This window comes from Chlorocebus sabaeus, chromosome 12, assembly GCF_047675955.1.
Source record: "Chlorocebus sabaeus isolate Y175 chromosome 12, mChlSab1.0.hap1, whole genome shotgun sequence".
Taxonomy (NCBI): Eukaryota; Metazoa; Chordata; class Mammalia; order Primates; family Cercopithecidae; genus Chlorocebus; species Chlorocebus sabaeus.
Window position 1 is genome coordinate 46,634,719 of NC_132915.1, and position 18,282 is coordinate 46,653,000.

The window sequence follows — 18,282 nt, forward strand, 5'->3', positions numbered from 1 at the left end:
TAGTAAGGATAATATATTGCTTATGAATTATAATGATTGATACTTCTAAAGCATATAATGTAATACATGATTACATTTTTATAGGCCAGAATCTTACAAAAAAATTCTGATCCATTTGAACTTTTTGGATTATTAGAGGAAATAAATTATAGAGAAAAGAGCCTCTCTGAAAACTGTTGTAGGAATCTTCTTGCTAATAGGAAAGAATATAACTCAGTATGCCTAAAGCAATGCAGATGAATGAATTTATCATATTGCCTAATTTACTCACTTGAGCACTGTTTTGTTTTTTGTGTGTGTGTGTTTGTGTTTTTTTGTTTTTGTTTTTGTGTTTTTTTACTCTACTCTTACTAATGGAATGAGAATAAGATGGAATCTACCCAGGGCACTGGAACATCCTAAGCTTTTGCCTTCTTGCAGGATCTCCTAGAGAAATAAATATTTTATTACCCTGAGGTCTTGTCACCAAAAAACACTTTAGAAATAAAGCTAGATTTAACCTTGTTGAAGGCTGTTTTAACAAAGTTTACTGCTGGACTGAGGCCTAGAGTTAAAAATGACTGGAGGACTATCTTTGCTTCCTGTACTCGTTAAGTTCACAACTGAGTGATCTCATTACTATTAAATACGTGAAATCCAGTCAGCCAATAAAGAAAACAGGCAAGTAAGAGATGTATGTTTGGAGTAAGCTAAGGAATAAGATAAGAGTTTGTTCCAAAACCTAGAGCAAAGCTGATCTAATTTGTTCTGGGCTTTCTCAGTTCTTTTTCACCTGCTGCTTGGAAGGATGGATATTCAGTGCAAGACAGAGTTTGTACCAGTGTAGTCTTACCCACCTAGTCATATCACATCAAGTCAGGGCAACTTCTGAATAGGAATGCACCTGCTTAAACTGCATGTCAGAGAGAGCAAAGTAGAGAACACAAGAAGAGTGCTATTAGTCGTCTATTTTATTTTTTTTTTGAGTTTGAGTCTCTCCCTGTCGCCCAGGCCGGAATGCAATGGCGCGATCTCAGCTCACTGCAACCTCTGCCTCCTGGGTTCAAGCAATTCTCCTGCCTCAGCCTCCTGAGTAGCTGGGATTACAGGCATGCACCACCACGCCCGGCTAATTTTGTATTTTTAGTAGAGACGGGGTTTCTCCGTGTTGGTTAGGCTGGTCTTGAACTCCCGACATCAGGTGATCTGCCGGCCTCAGTCTCCCAAAGTGCTGGGATTACAGGCATGAGCCAACGTGCTTGGCTAGTCCTCTATTTTATGAAGCAAGGCAGTAGACGAGAGGAGATAAATTAAGATAGAGCCTTCTTCCATGAATGAATCGGCCTAGAGCCTTATATTTGTGGAAGAAGGTACCAAGATGTGGCACCCAAGAGTAAGGTATACCACATCCTTGGCACTAGAGACCAGTAATTTGGTCCTCAATCCTGACCATACCCTAGCATCATGCCTGTACCTTGGTCATTAGGACGGAAGGTTTGTAGTTTTCTTTGTCAGCACTTATCAGTGTCCATGAGATTCTCAAATTTTTGAAATATGTGAATTCTTTAATAATATTTTCTATTATTTACCTCAGAGGGATTAATTTGTACTGATGGGGTAAATATTGGTTAGTGTAAACAAAGCACCTGAGATTACGAAGTGGTTAAATTTTCATTGAAAAAGTGACTGTGCAGTGAAGAGAAGACCCTCACTCATTATAGCTTCATCTCTCCCTAGCCAGGTTAGCTTTTGTGTCCAGGGTTTGCTTTTTTCTTTTCTACACTGAACCTAGTCATGAGAGCAGCAGCACAGTACAAGTAGGCACTCTGAACTCTTCATTGTCCCTGAAAGCTGGCAGGTTCCTACTCTTTCTTCCCTCCTAGAATATCTGATGGTATTAGCTGTGGAAGGGACATTGGACATGCTCCTTGGTATAAAGGTAATGGGAAGGGAAAATATAAATTGATGTTCTAAATTTTTTTATAAATGATATAGGCAACACTTTTCTTTTAAAAAATTGCCTAGACTTTGGCTATAAATTGAAGTGGATTATTTTAAATATCTCCACAATAATATAGATAGATAATTTTATTTTTTTAAAGACAACAACTCCCCACGTCACCCAGACTGGAGTGCAGTGGCGCAATCTTGGCTCACTGAAGCCTCGACCTCCTGGGCTCAAGTGATCCTCCCACCTTAGCCTTCCAAGTAGCTGGGAATACAGGTGCATGCTACCACGCCCGGGTAATTTTTTGTATTTTTGGTAGAGACGGGGATTCGTCATATTGCCCAGGCTGGTCTCGAACTCCTGAGCTCAGGTGACCCGCCTGCCTTGACCTCCCAAAGTGCTGGGATTACAGGCATGAGCCACCATTCCCAGCCAGAGATACATTTTTTTAAAAATAAAAGATAAAAGATATATTGAGCTAATTATATGCCAGTGGAGTGGAACTTTGGAGGGTCTTATTTTTGTGACAAATTATGTTTCAGGAGATGTATTAATGAAAAGTTTTTACAAGCCTTTTTAAATTTTAAATTTAAAAAACAGAGGTATAACATGCATACAGAAATGTACACAAATCCTAGGTTTCTAGATGAGCTAAAGCTTTACAATCTTTTATGTATGTAAGTTTCTTCCCATGAGGCAAGGCAAACTGATGGAAGATGTTCTGTATCTTTAATTAAATGAGCAAAGCTAAAAACTTAACATAGCATCTACATAATTTTGAGATTTTACACTTGAGGGTTTTGTTCTTATTGTAAGATTTTACTGTTAGCCTTTAAAACCACACACACACACTACACACTCACACATTTTCACACTTAGGTCACTTTTCTAGTATCAGCCACAGATATACATACAGATTCTGTATGTAAATCAACTACCACAGATTGAATTATATCTCATTAAATCACAATTATACATTAGGATTTTCATTACCAAGCAAGTTCACAAGTACTGGAGGCATACCATTGTTAACCCTATATTACTCTCTGTATGATAGCACTTACATGTCATGGTATCTCATAGTTTTAATAAGCTTTTAAATTTATTGAATGCTTATTGCCTTGACTTAAAAAGGTTTTAAAGTTTTCAGTAAGTCTTCAAAACATTGCTTCTATTTTTTCACACTGTTTAAGGTTTTCAGTAACTCCTTCAGAACAAGTCCATCCTCTTAATCCGGTATTGAAGAGTCTTTACATTCTATCTACAGCCTTATTGCTTGACTTTGTCTCTTACTATTCCTCTGTTCCTCCTAGCAGTAGATACTAAATTATACTTAATAAGAATGTAGAATTCAACATTAATTAACTCTTAATGAAATACTACTGATTTTGTTTTCTTTCAAATGTATATATTAAGTCCAGTTAAACTGATATACCTTATGCTCCTTTCTGTCCTTTCCTATCACTGTACATAACTTTTTTTCACATTTCTTCTATCTTTAGAATGACTTTTTGTTTTTGGTCAGTTCCAATTATATTGTCATGGTTCAGTTCAGGTCATAATTCCCTCCATGATTAATATAGCTAGCTTAAAGTATTTTCTTCCTCAGAAATGTGGCCTTCTTTTCCTGTATTACACTGGCCAATAATACATATCGCCTTTTTTTAAAAACATATTTTCTAGTTATTATTATCAAATTTTAAATGTTAAATTAAATATTAAAAATATTATTATAGAATTTAGTTAGTTTTTTTTGTGTTTATATCTTCTTTCTCTCTCCGACTATTAAAATAACCTGAGGACAAGAACTATGTTTATACAATTCGTATATATACACGCGCACACACACACACACAGACACATAGCTTTTTTGATTATTAATATAATTTGGATATATTTTTTGAAACAGCTTTACAATGAGTTACATATTTGTTTTGAAACCACAAAATCAAATGAAGCTATGCTCCGGCAAAGTGTTGTTAATCTTCAGGATCAGCTATTACAGAAAGAGCAAGAAAATGCTAAGTTAAAAGAAAAACTTCAGGAATCACAGAGAGCACCTCATCCTTTATCTCAAGAAAGTGATCCAGACTACTCAGCACAGGTGAGTGACATTTTCTAAAACTGTTATTCAGTGTAATATCAAATTAAATCTCCTACAATTGACTAAAACATGAAAATTTAAATATATTTGCATTTATTGAAGTGTAAGAAGTGTGCAGATAGTTTTGCATTATACTGTTTTTATACTGTTTGTAAGCATGAATATTACAATACAGATTCATATAGAAATGCATGTAGTAGTATGGGGTCTAGCAAATATAGTTATCGTAATGAAACATTTGGGTGATATACATTATTGAAAAGCAAATTAATAAGTCATGCCCCTTTTGAGACTTTTTAACTGAATGAGCTAATGGAATAGAAAGAGTATCTAACAGTAAGTTTCATAAAGTACTTGCCATAATGCCTGGTATGCGGTACTTAATATCCAGTAGTCCTAATTCTGCCACTACCTTGATACATGATTTTGGACAGGCCATATAACCTTTCTTACTATTTCCTTTGGTAAATGAAGGTAGTATAAATGTATAGATAAATATGTAGGATCTGGTTTAGCCTGAGATTAATTATAGCTCTGTGAGCTTTGTGAACTTAAACACATTTCTTAGCCCTTTTATTCAAAACTTTCTCATAAACAAAATGTTGACATTAATAGTATCTATGTCATAGAGTTTTATGAAGTTTAATGACATAGTGCCAGTAAAGTGCAGAGCTTAGCATATAGAAAATGTTAAATGGCACCTTTTTAGATAATTTTCAGGGCAACTTTCAACTCTACACATCTTTAAAAAAATCTCTGTGAATTTATTTAAGTGTTTTTAAGGCACTCATAGTTTTTCTTTAAATTTTATAATGTATTAATTAAATTCAGAAATGGATTGTAATTTTTGAACATACTACATTTGTCTTGCTAATTACTCAACCTTACGACAACAGTTTTTAAGATTGTACCGTATTGTATGAATTTTTTGGACTTCAGGTACACAATATTGGATCAGTGATAAAATTTGTGTTATGACATACTATTGTATGCATATGACAATTTAATTTAATGGCTTTGTTTAGTTCTTTATTATAATAAACACCCTTGGTTCAACCAACTTATCCAAAGACTAGATCATTACAAATGGCTTACATCTACTTGTATGTGCTTTGATTCTCTTATAAGAGGATAAGAGGTAATCACCGAACTTCTTATCATTTTGATTTTTTAAAAACAGTTTTATCATATACAAATTTATGAGGAAACAGGTTATTGTTTAGTCATTCATAAAAATGATATAATGTGTCATTTATGGGGTTAGGCAATTTTGACTCATCATTATGTTACTAAGATTTATTCATGTTTTTTGATATAGCTCTTTGTTTTCCCTGTTTAAAAATATTCTGTTATATGTGAGTATATCATAACTATTTTTACATGTATCTCTAGATGAGAACTTTTGTTATTTCCATTTTTGTTGTTATGGATAATATTAGTGTTGACATTTTCACACGTGTTTCTTGACATACACATTCATGCATCTTTGTGAGTTATATATCTAGGAGTAGAAATCCTGGATTATAAAGTATGAAAATGTTACTTTTAGACAACACTGATCACCTGTTTTTCAAAGTGGTTTTATTGGTTTTACTACTACCAACAATATAAAAGAGATCTGGTTGTTTCCTGTCCTACTCAACACTTGGTGTTATCAGACTTCTTAATTCATTGCCAACTGAATAGGTATAAAATAATATTTTATTTTGTTTTTTACGTGCATATCACTGACTAGCCAGTGTGTGTCTTCTTTGTGAAATATCTGTTTATGTCTTTTGTTCAATCTTCTACTGGATTTTTTCTTATTGATTTTCAAAAGCTCTTTATATGTTCTTAATATTAATCCCTAGTAAATTAATATATGGCAGATATCTCACTGTGTACTTGTCTTTTCTTTTGATTTTCTTCAAGGTGTCGTTTGATGAACAGAAATTAAATTACTTCTTTTTTTTTTTTTTGAGACAGAGTTTTGCTCTTGTTGCCCAGGCTTGGAGTAAATGGTGCGATCTTGGCTCATTGGAACCTCCACCTCCTGGATTCAAGCAATTCTCTTGCCTCAGCCTCCCAAGTAGCTGGGCTTATAGGCGCCTGCCACCACACCTGGCTAATTTTTTGAATTTTTAGTATAGACCTGGTTTCACCATGTTGGTCAGACTGGTCTTGAACTCCTGACTTCAGGTAATCCACTTGCTGTGGCCTTCCAAAGTGCTGGGATTACAGGCATGAGCCACCACGCCCAGCTACTTCTTAATTTTAATTTAGGCAAATTAATCATTTATAGTTAATTGGTTTGGTATTTCATTTAAGAAATCTGTCCCCTCAAAGACAGAAAGATTCCCAATCAAAATCCCAGGTGGGTTTTTCTGGGTTTTTTTGTTTGTTTGTTTGTTTGTTTTTTGTTTTTTAAAAGACAAAAGATCCCAATCAAACTCCCAGGAGGCTTTTTCTGTTATTTTAAGAAATTGACGGCCGGCCACGGTGTCTCACACCTGTAATCCCAGCACTTTGAGAGGCCGAGGCCGGTGAGTTACGATGTCAAGAGATCGAGACCATCCTGACCAACATGGTGAAAGCCCTTTCTCTACTAAAAATACAAAAATTAGCTGGGCATGGTGGCGTGTGCCTGTAGTCCCAGCTACTTGGGAGGCTGAGGCAGGAGAATTGCTCCAACCCGGGAGGCAAAGGTTACAGTGAGCCAAGATCGAGCCACTACACTCCAGCCTGGCAACAGAGCGAGACTCTGTATCAAAAAGAAAAAAGAAAAAAAAGAAATTGACAAATCAATTCTAAAGTTTGTAGGGAAATGCAAAGAACTTAGAAGAGCAAAATCAAGTTTCATAAAGAACAAGTTGGAGGATTTACAATCCCTGATTTGAGAGTTATTTATTGAGCTAAAATATCAAGACGGTATGGTATTAGTATAATAATTGACAAAATAATCAATGGAACAGAGTCCAGATATATGCCTATTCGTATATATAGCTTTATAGTAACTTTTGAAATGAGGGTAATGTAAGTTACTTTATTCTTTTTCAAGAATATTCTGTATGTTCTTGCTCGTTTGCTTTTTTGTAGTAATTTTACTATAAGCTCCTCAATTTCTACAAATAAGCATTCGTTTAGAAATGTTTCTGATTTCCTTTTGGATTTTCTGTTTGGAGAGTAAGTGAGAGAGTAAGTGTCTTGTTTACTTTTGAAATATTTGTGTGTGTGTATATGTGTATAAACTGTTTTATTGTTACTTCTAATCTACTTCCATTGTGGTCACAGGTAGTACTTGATAAGACTACTGTATATATATATAATTAATTTATTTATTTGTGACAGAGTCTCGATCTGTTGATCTGTCGCCTGGGCTGGAGTGCAGTGGCATGATCGCGGCTCACTGCAAGCTCCGCCTCCTGGGGTCACGCCATTCTCCTGCCTCAGCCTCCTGAGTAGCGGGGACTACCAGTGCCCGCCGCCACACCCAGCTAATTTTTTTTTTTTTTTTAAATTTTTAGTAGAGATGGGATTTCACCGTGTTAGCCAGGATGGTCTGGGTCTCCTGGCCTCGTGATCCGCCCGCCTCGGCCTCTCAAAGTGCTGGGATTACAGGCGTGAGCCACTGCGCCCGGCCTATATTTTTATATTTATTGAGACTTAAGGCCAAGCATATTGTTTTGGTGAAAGTACTATATGTACCTGAGAATAATTTGTATTTTGCAACTACTGGGCAGAGTGCTCCTTAAATATCACTATTAATTATGTCTTTGCACTTGATAGTATTCAGATCTTTTATCTCTTTAATGATTTTTGTATTTAGTTTTTCTATCAATTGCTTTAGAAAGGAGTGTTAAAATCTCCCATATAATTGTAGATTTTTGTTTCTCCTTTGAGTTTTCTCAATTTTTGTTTCATGCATTTTAAAGCTATTTTATTAGTTCTATGCATATTTATGATTGTTATGTCTTTCTGATAAATTGAACGCTTTCTCATTATAAAATGCCATTTTTAACTATAGTATTTTGTTGGCTTGAAATGTACCTTTATGATGTCAGTATAGCTAATTCTTCTCTTTAATGGTTATATTTTACAAAGTGTAACTTTCTCATTCTTTTAATTTCAGCACATAGGTTACTGTATATTTAAAGTGTATATATTTGGATCCTGTTGTTTATAATCCATTTTGACAATTTCTTCCTTTTCATTGCAGTGTTAATCCTTTGAATTGTAACATAATTATAATATGCTTGGGTTTAGGTGTACCATATTATCATTTGTTTTCTGTTTATCCTGTTTTTCGTTCCTCTGCCTCTCTTTTTCTTCCTTCCTTTTGGATTAAGTAACTGGCCTTTTTTTTTTTTTTTTTTTTTTTTTTTTTTTAATCTAAAAGTTTTACTCTTCTATCCTCTAGACCCACAGTTTCTGATGGTAATTCAGTGGAATTCATTTCATTATTCACTTAAAGGTAATGTGTCAGTTTTCTTTGACTTTTTTTCCCCCCCCCCAAGATTTTACTTTTGACTATAAGCATTTAAACCATGATATTCCCAAGCTTGATTTTCATTATAGTCATCCATCTTACGGTTTTTTGAGCTTCTTGATTTTCATAATTTTAAAACGAAATTGGAGAAAAATTTTGATATTATTTTCACAAATATTTTTGTTTCCTGTTCTTTCTTTTCTCTTTTTGAGATTACCATTTCACTTATGTTGTACTTTTCATTGTTGGTTCACAGCTTAGTAAAGCTCTGTTGATTTTTATTTTTTTTGATGCAGAGTCTCGCTGTGTTGCTCAGGCTGGAGTGCAGTGGCGTGGTCTCGGCTCGCTGCAGTCTCTGCCTCCTGGGTCCAGGTGATTCCCCTGCCTCAGCCTTCCAAGTGGCATTCACCACACATCCAGCTAACTTTTTTATATTTGGTAGAGACGGGGTTTTGCCATGTTGGCCAGGCTGGTCTCAAACTCCTGACCTTAGGTGATCCGCCTGCCTCGGCCTTCTGAAGTGCTAGGATTACAGGCATGAGCTGCCGCGCCCAGCTGGCTCTGTTAATTTTTAAAACACTGTTTTATATCTATATTATTCAGATTAGATGGTTTCTATTACTTTATATTCAGTTTAACTGAAATTTCTGTTATGTCCAACTTGCTCTTAAGTTGTTTATGTGAATTATTCTGCAAATATAAGTCCTTGTTATAATAGTTAAAATAGCTCCTTTAAAATCTGTATTTTCCTTATCTATTGGGTCTTCTTTGGTTTGATCACTATTGTTTTCCCTTTTCTTTTGAATATGGGTCATATGTTGTTTCCTCTAACTTGGAATTATATGGTGTATATTGTAAAATATATGTTATAGAGACTCTGGTTTCTGTTGTATTACTCATGGAAGTGTTGAAATAAATATATGAATCAGAATTTTAATTAGATCAGATTTAAATTCCAAGCCCTGCTTCCCATCAGGTGGGTTGCAGTGAATTGCTTTTTAGTTCTCTTAACCTTATTCAGATTGCTTAGAGGTCTGCTCAATGCATGAACAGTTCAGTTATGAGTTCATAGTTTTGACTCTCTCTTTTCTGGAATTTTTCCCCTCAATTTGTAGCTGCAGTGGTATGACTGAACTTTGTCCTCTAGTTCTTCAAGCCATTAATTAGTTCTTGCAAGTTTCTGTTGGAATTTAGTCTCCTAATATTATTTCTGTTGTGAGCCTTGATAAGGTAAAAATCATCAAAATGGGTAACTTAGCCAATGCTGTTCCATTTCCCAACTATCAGTTCTTATCTAGATTCTGCCTACATTTGATCATTCTCTGTTGCCTTCAGGTAGTTGTTTTATAATTTGCTTGGAGTTTAAATGGTCATATGTGGTAGATTTATTCTGATAGGGTCTACTCTGTCATTATTGTAAATGGAACTTCCCAATCTTTGACTTTTTAAAGCCCATTTTAACTGATTTTTAAAATCATTTTCTATACAATGCAGGGAACTTAATACACTGTAACTTGTTTATCTTATAACCAATTATTGTTATTGTCTTACATTTTAATTATACATATATTTTACTCTATAAAATATTATTGTTGTAAAAAATCAATATCATTTAGAATTTTTACACTTTTTAATCCCTTTATTCTTTTCTGTAATTCTGTATTTCCCACTAGGATCTTTTGCCTTTTGCCTTAAGCACTCCTTTTAGTATTTATTTTAGTAGACTTCATTTCACAGTGAATTCTCTCATTTTGTGTTTTTTGGATAATGTCTTTCTTTTGCCTTTATTTCTGAAGAGTATTTTTTAGATGGATAGAACTGTTGATTTGCGCCATCTTTTCTTTATTTTAAAAATGATATACGTTGTTTTGTGTATTTTGTTTTGAGAAGGCATGTCTTTTATTGTTGCAACTTTAAGGGTCGTGTGTGCTTTTTGTGTTTACTTTTTATAGTTTCTCTTTATTTTTGGTTTCCAGCAGTTTTTATATGATGTAAATGTGGTAGTGTTTCTCCTTTTCTTCATTTTTCAGTTTTTAAAGCTTTTGTCAGCCTTGGCCTGTGGTTTTGGTTTTCTTCATTGTTAGAAAATTTGTGGTAAAAATGTCTTCACATATGACTTCTACACATTCTTTCTCTCTTGTCGTTGTGAGATTCCAATTACACACATATTAGACCTTTTCACTGTATTCCCTATATATTTTGAGCTCTTTTTTGTATCTTCAAAGATTTTTCTCTCTTTGCTTGAACCTTGATGTTTCCTTAAGTTCACACATCCTCTTTTCTGTTATGGTTACTCTGATGTTTTACCCATCTATATTGAGTTCTTGAATAGAATATGTATCCTACTTTTGTGGGTAAAATATTCTGTAAATTCATTTAGGTCAAGTTTCTTGATATCGTTGTTTAGGTTTTTAACTGTATAGATTTTTTATACTTGTTCTATCAATTACTAAGAGATACGTTGAATTTTTCCAACCATACTTGTAGGTTAGTCTATTTCTCCTTTCTGTTCTATTCTGTTTTTTCAGGTCTAATTGGCTTGTAATGTTCTTCCAGTCTTCTGTTTCCATGATCTTCTGTCTAGATTTTTTCCCCATTATTATTAATTGTCTTTTTTTCTCTTTAGTTCTATCAGGTTTTACTTCATGTATTTTGGGGTTCTTTTGTTCAGTGCATGTATTTTTATAATTGTTATCTCTTCTTGATGAATTGATTATTTTATCATTATAAAATGTCCTTTATCTTTAGTGGCAATTTTTGTCTTAAAGTCTATCTTGTCTGATATTAATATAGCCACCATGGCTCCCTTTTGGTAACTGTTTGCATGTTATATCATTTTCCATGCTTTTACATTCAACATATGTGCCTCTTAATCTAAAGCGTTTCTCTTGTAGACACCATATAGTTGAATTATGATTTTAAAATTTATTCTGTCCTAATCTCCACCTTTAATTTGAGGGCTTAATGTATGCTCCTTAACTTAAGATGGGGCTGTGTCCTGATAAACCTATTGTAAGTTAAAAATATTGCAAGTAGAAAGTGCATTTTTAACATAATATTTTCAGCTTATAATGGGTTTATCTGGTTGTAGCCATATCATAAGTCAAGGAGTGTACTGAATGCGTATTGCTTTCACACCACTGTAAAGTTGAAAAATCGTAAGTTAAACCATTTTAAGTCAAGGACTGTCTGTATTGGTAAGGTAAGATTTAAATCTGCCATTTTGCTATTTTTTATATGTGTTACGTCTGTTTTGTTCCTCTTTCCCTCCATTATTGCCTTTTTTGTAATATTTTCTAGTGTGATATTTTAATCCCTTTTTCTTTTACTATGTATTTTTCAGTTATTTCCTTAGTGGTTACCCTGGGGGAATTATAACTAACAATTTACAGCAATCTCATAGAAATTCATATGAACTTAATGTCAATATATAACATTGCTCCTATTTATGTTTGTTTCTCCCCCTGCCCTTTGTGCTGTTATTGTCAAAAATTACATCTTTATACATTGTGTGCCCATCAGTGCAGATTTATAATGTTTTTTATGCAGTTGTCTTAAACCAGACAGAAGAAAAAAGTGTGGTTTTTTCTTAATGTTGAGAAGATATCATGTCATTATCACTGGGGTTGCATAATTTTTTGGTGAGAAATCTGATGTAATTTTATTATTGTTCCTTTGTATATGTCACACATATGTGGCGTTTGAAAATCACATGAATGAATAATGGATAGATACTGTTGAACATGTTTCTCTGAATGAGAATGTTTGTGTAGCTAATGAGGTGACCTTAAAATAAGTACATGTTATGGACTGTTTAAATGATGGCTGTCATGTTATATGGAAGATAGATATAGATAGGTAGATAGATAAATAGATAGAAAATTTGAAAGTATATTTTTCTGTAAAATTTATAGTAAAATGCAGGAATCATACTGTTAACTACAACTCTCCATTAATTAATATATCTAAACATATATTCCACAAATATTTATTGATATTCTACTATGTGTTAGATGCTATTCTTGGTGATGAAGAGCTGTTAGGGAACAAAACAAGGCCTTTGTGCTCATGGAGCATACATTCAGGTGAGAGGGTCACCATCTGATAAGCACATGACATACGGTAATAAGTGCTATGGAGAAGAATAATATAGCATGAGATGGAGCATGATGGAGAGTGATAGGGCTTTTTTGTGTATGGTGGCAGAAGAAATCATTCTGAATAGGTGACATTTGAAAAGAAATACAGAGGAAGTGAGTCATTTAGATATCTGATGAAGAGCATTCTAAGCAGAGAGAACAAATGTAAAGCTCATGAGACAAGAGCTTGCCTAACAAGGTGGCAAGTGTGGCTGGATTAAGAACTATGGGGAGAGGAGTGAAAGGTGACCTCAGAGAGATAAATGTGGGGCAGGTCTCCTTGGGCCTTGTTAAGTTACTATAAGTATATAGATTTTACTCTGAGTGAAATGGAAAGTCATTGGTGTGTTTCTTTGTAGAAGAGCAACACGGAAGCTATTGGGGTATCTTATTCAGAAGAGTGGTGAGCTCTAACTGAATTTTTTTTTTTTGAGAAGGAGTCTTGCTCTGTCCCCCAGGCTGGAGTCCAGTGGCATGATCTCAGCTTATTGCAAGCTCCGCCTCCCAGGTTCATGCCATTCTCCTGCCTCAGCCTCCCGAGTAGTGGGACTACAGGCACCTGCCACAACACCCGGCTAATTTTTTTTTTATTTTTAGTAGAGACGGGGTTTCACCATGTTAGCCAGGATGGTCTCGATCTCCTGACCTCGTGATCTGCCCGCCTAGGCCTCCCAAAGTGCTGGGATTACAGGCGTGAGCCACCGCACTGGGCCCTAACTGAGTATTTTTAAAAGATCACTTTGGATGCATTGCTGAAAACAGAATATAGGAAGGCAGGGAAGAGAGGAGGGAGACAAATTTAAGAGGCAATTGTAATAGTCCAGGCAGAACTCAGTGGGTACTTAGACTATGTTATAAAAAGTAGTTAGAGCCTGTAAATAATTCAAAGGTAGAATGCATAAACTTTGATATTGACTTACATGTGAAATATGAGAAGAAAGGAGGAACTAAAAATGAATTCATGCTTTTCAAATCTAACCACCTGGACAAATAGATTTGCTATTTTTTGAGGCAAGAAAGATTATTCTCACAGCTCTCCTAGCAGTAGGAGAGCACTGAAGTTAGATAGAGGAGAAATGTGGAAGCCCAGAATTAGGGAAGTAGTAATGAAGAGAAATGTGTGACTCAATGGTTCTACCAATTAGTAACATATACTTCATCATGTCAATACTCTCTTTTTAGGATTCAGTCCAACTAGACTCACCTCTTCATCCATCCTTTATTCCGTCTGTCCATCCATCCATCCAGCCAGCCAGCCAGCCAGCTAGCATTGATTTTTTCAGTTATATAGGCAATATTTATTAAAATCCCATTGTATTTTTACATGGGATACAAAACTGAACAAGACCATTTATGTTTCTATGAATCTTATGGATAGGAATGCAGGTAGAAAATAGTTACAAAATGTGTTTGTAATGAAGTATGAACCAAATAGGAAACTGTGGAGAGAAGCTTTTCAAGGAGCATGTTTACGGAGAGGAAGAGATTACCAAAGCTTTCACAGAGAAAACAATGTATATCAGTTTGTTAAGGGCTTTCTAGTTTCTTGTCAGAAGCGCACTACCATAGGCCCAGAGGTGAGAAAGTTGGTGGTGTATCCTAGAGAGTCAGGATAGTCTGGGTAAATACTTCTTGTAGTCTACATCTAAGCATCCTAGGGTGGGAGTAGTTACTATTCTAATTCAGTACGTCTGGGCCGGGGCCTGAAATTCTGCATTTCTGTCATGTTCCAGGTCAGGATGTTGGAGCTGATCTAGTGATCATACTTTAATGATTAATAGGAGACTAAGTGGAAAGTGAAATATACAGTTGAGAGGAAATGGTAGGAAGGTTTTATTTCATTTTTTTCTATCTCTAAATTTTTAAATACTTCTAGTGAGACTTTTTTGTGCAGGATTTTGGGGGTGTTATTTACAGAGTAATGGATAAGAACATAGATTCTGGAGTCTGAATGCATGGATTTGGATCATAGACTTGATCACTTAATTGTGTGACCTTGGGCAAGTTACTTCTCTAAGTCAACTCAGTTTCAACATTTATAAAATGGGTGTTATAATAGTACTTACCTCATTAGAGTTTCATTAAGATTACATATGACAGTGAATGGTGGGCATTTAGAGTAATAAATGTTAGCTCTTAATTTATTATACAGGGAAGACACTTGTTAGTAAATTTGAGATTTTTTTCTTATATTGGTGGGGATTTATCTTTCCTTTCTCCTATCTCAACTTGTAATCCAAATTATTGGTGAACTGACAGTCTTTGCCATAGAAAAGGGCAAAGCTAATTGGTTCATGGGGGATTGAAACCTGTGACCCTTGATTTCTAAGCACCCTGCTCTTAACTAGCTGAATTCTGAATGACTGCCTATTCTTATCTCAAAGCGATTGTTTATCTTTTTCATGCAGAAATAATGCTTTTTGCCTTGGAGGAATATCTTGCAGTAGAGGACAAGAGAGAAAGCCAACCATTAAATTTACTATATTTATCTGTGAATGAGATACATGCCATGTGGCTAATGGCAAGACCACAAGATCTGAGTTGCAAATTTTAACTAGTCTTGTTGATTTTTATTTCTTTTCATAGTTACTCTATTCTTTGCTTTCCTCAGTTGAAGAGAATTTTCTTTAGCCGTTTTCCCTTATGTTCTTACTTTTTTTTATAATTTTTTTTTACAAAATATTTGCAACCTGTAGAAGAATAAATGTAATGTCTGTATACTCACCAGCAACTGTCACAAATTATATCTATGTACTTGATTATATCTATGTACTAATTATATCTATGTACTATATTATATCTATATCTTGATTATATCTGTGTACTCTTTCCTGATCCCATCCTTCTTTTTTTTTTCCATGAAGATAACTACCATGTTGGGTTTTTTGTTTATGAATTCCTGCCTCTTAAAACTGTTTTCTTAAATAATATATTGTTTAGTATTGCTTTTATTTAAACCTTAAAAATCATCTACACATATCAACTCTGCGATATGTATACGTGCAAGTTTTGACTTCCACCTATAAGTCCTTAATCTATGTGGGATTTATTTATGTGTTTGTTACAAAGAAGGGAATTCAATTTAAATTTTTAAAAATCTGGATATCTGTTTTTCTCAGCATATCTGTTGTGTTAATAGTGACTTTTTTTCAGTGATGTACAGTGCCACCTCTGACATTTATTATTGCATGCATATATGGGTAGGGGAATTTTGTAGGGGAATTCATTATTGTTGAGTGTTCCTGTAATTCTTTCCCCCTTCTGCAGTAGTCTATTGTGTGAATAAACTACAGTTTATTTATGGACTAGCCTGGTGTGTTCCCACATCAACTCATACCTGAAGTCTAATCTGTAATGTGAAGGTTTTTGGAAGTGGGATATTGGGAGGCTCTGCTCTCATGAATGGGATTAGCACCTTTATAAAATAAGAGGCCTGAGAGAGACCCTTCACCCCTTACACCATGTGAGGATATGGCAAGCCAATTCTGTCTGTGAACCAAAAGGTAGCCCTCCCTGGACCCCAGGTCTACCAGTGCTTTGGTCTTGGACTTCCTAGTCTCTGGAACTGTGAGGAATACATTTCTGTTGTTTAAAAGATACCCAGTTTATGGTCTTTTGTTATAGGAGCCCAAATAGACTAAACAATTAATCTACTCTTTGTCAGTGAACTTTTTTGTGTTTTTTGTTTTTTCAGCTGTAAGAATTTTTACATACTGCTGCTGTGTTCTTTGTAGTACATGTCTTCTGACACACTTGTGCAAGACTTTCTCTAGGACTTACTGCTAAGGATGAAAATTGTCTGACAGATATGCAAATGTTCAGGTTTATAAGAAAATGCCAAATCATTTGCCAAATTATAGACTTCTTAGCTTTATTTTTAAAGAGATAAAATATCTCATTCTAGTTTCATTTTGTATTTGTTTGATTTCTAATGAGTTTGGGTTTCTTATGTTTATATGTGAAATATTTATGTCTCATGTCCGTTTTTCTGTTGGGATGTTTTTCTTTTTGTGGAAGGTGTTTATTTTGGATACTAATCTTTGGTTGATTATGTTATTTAACATAATGTCACGTTCTGGAAAACATTGACCTCATATCTCTGGCTTAAAACGATTTTTTTTTTTATTTAGATGGCAGTCCAGTATGGGTATTACTTGGGCTCCCAGCTCCAAGCAGTGATTTACAGACCCATGCTCCTTTTATCTGTTGGATCTACTGTCTTTAAACATGGCTCCCAAAGTTATGGGTCATCTCTACTCCAGCCAGCCAGAAGAGAGAAAGAGCATACAAAATCACATTTAGGAAGTTTTATGAATCTGGCTTAGAAATGGTACATATCACTTTTGCCAGCATATCATTGATCGGAACTCAATTCTCTGTCCACTTGTTATGTAATTGCAAAGAAGATGGGGAAATATGTACTCATTTCCCAAAAGAGGAAACGAGTTTAGACATTAGCCAACAGTCTCAACTGTCAGTTAGTTAAAAGCGTCACAAATATCTTCTTATTTGTGGCTTTTCCTTTTCACTTGTTCTATGGTATCTTGAAAAATGAAGTTATTAATTTTAATATAATTAAAAATTTCAATATTCTGTCTTACAGTTGGTGTGTATTGTATCTTATTTAAGAAGTCCCACCTCATTCTAACATCATAAAGATATTTTTCTGTATTTTCATCCAAAGTGTTATAGTTTTGACTTCCACATGTAAGTCCTTAATCTATGTGGGATTTATTTATGTGTTTGCTATAAAGAAGGGAATCAATTTAATTTTTTAAAAATCTGGATATCTGTTTTTCTCAGCGTATCTGTTGTGTTAATAATCACTTTTTTCACTGATGTACAGTGCCACCTGTGAAATTTATTATGGTATGTATATATGGGTCCATATTTACATGGGTTAATTTCTGGGCTTACTGTTTATTTGCACTGGGTAGTTTTTAAATCTTTGAAACAGAAACACTGTGTTTATTATTATAGCTTCATAATGAGTCCTGATAACTGATAGGATAAATCTTATCACCTTATTCTTTTTCCAATATTTTGGACATTGTTGATTATTTCAATATAATGTTGTAACCAGATATCAACTTTCTTCAAAAACCCTTTGGGGATTAATTTAAACAGAACTGACATCATTACCATTTTAAATGTTTCTATAGGTGAAAATAATCTGTCTCCATTAATTTATGTCTTCTTTAATGTATTTAAACAAACCTTTGCAGTTTTATCCATAGGGTCTTCCATATTTTTAATTAGATTTATTTCTGAGCAATTTGTGTTTTGTTGGTATTTTAGTTATCTGCATTTTTTACATTTTCTGTTTTTTATGTGTGGAAATGCAATTGATTTTTAAATATTTATCTTATATCTAGCCACCCTGTTAATCTTCTATTAATTCCGTATTTTTGGATTCATCTGGGTGTTTTTGGGTAGACAGTCATATCATCTATAAACATTGGCAGTTTTGTTTCTTCCTTAAAAATTCTAGTATATTCTACCAAGCATTTTACATTTTACCAGATGAAAGTTAAGGAGAAGTGGTTAGAGTGAGTGTCCTTGTCTTGTTCCTAATTTTAAAGAGAATTCTAATATTTCATCATTGGGAATTAAGGTAACCATAGTTTCTCATAGATACCTTTTTATC

At 34.3% G+C, this 18,282-nt stretch overlaps 1 protein-coding gene across 6 annotated transcripts in view; it reads left to right on the forward strand.

Annotated features, from left to right (window-relative positions):
* CNTLN (centlein) overlaps window positions 1–18,282 on the forward strand; it is a 366,668-nt gene that overhangs the window by 162,017 nt on the left and 186,369 nt on the right. For all 6 annotated transcript variants that reach the window (XM_073021629.1, XM_007969157.3, XM_073021630.1 and 3 more), the window contains exon 8: window positions 3,837–4,031. In XM_073021629.1, the coding sequence (XP_072877730.1) occupies window positions 3,837–4,031 (195 nt within the window). The remainder of the gene's footprint in view (window positions 1–3,836; window positions 4,032–18,282) is intronic.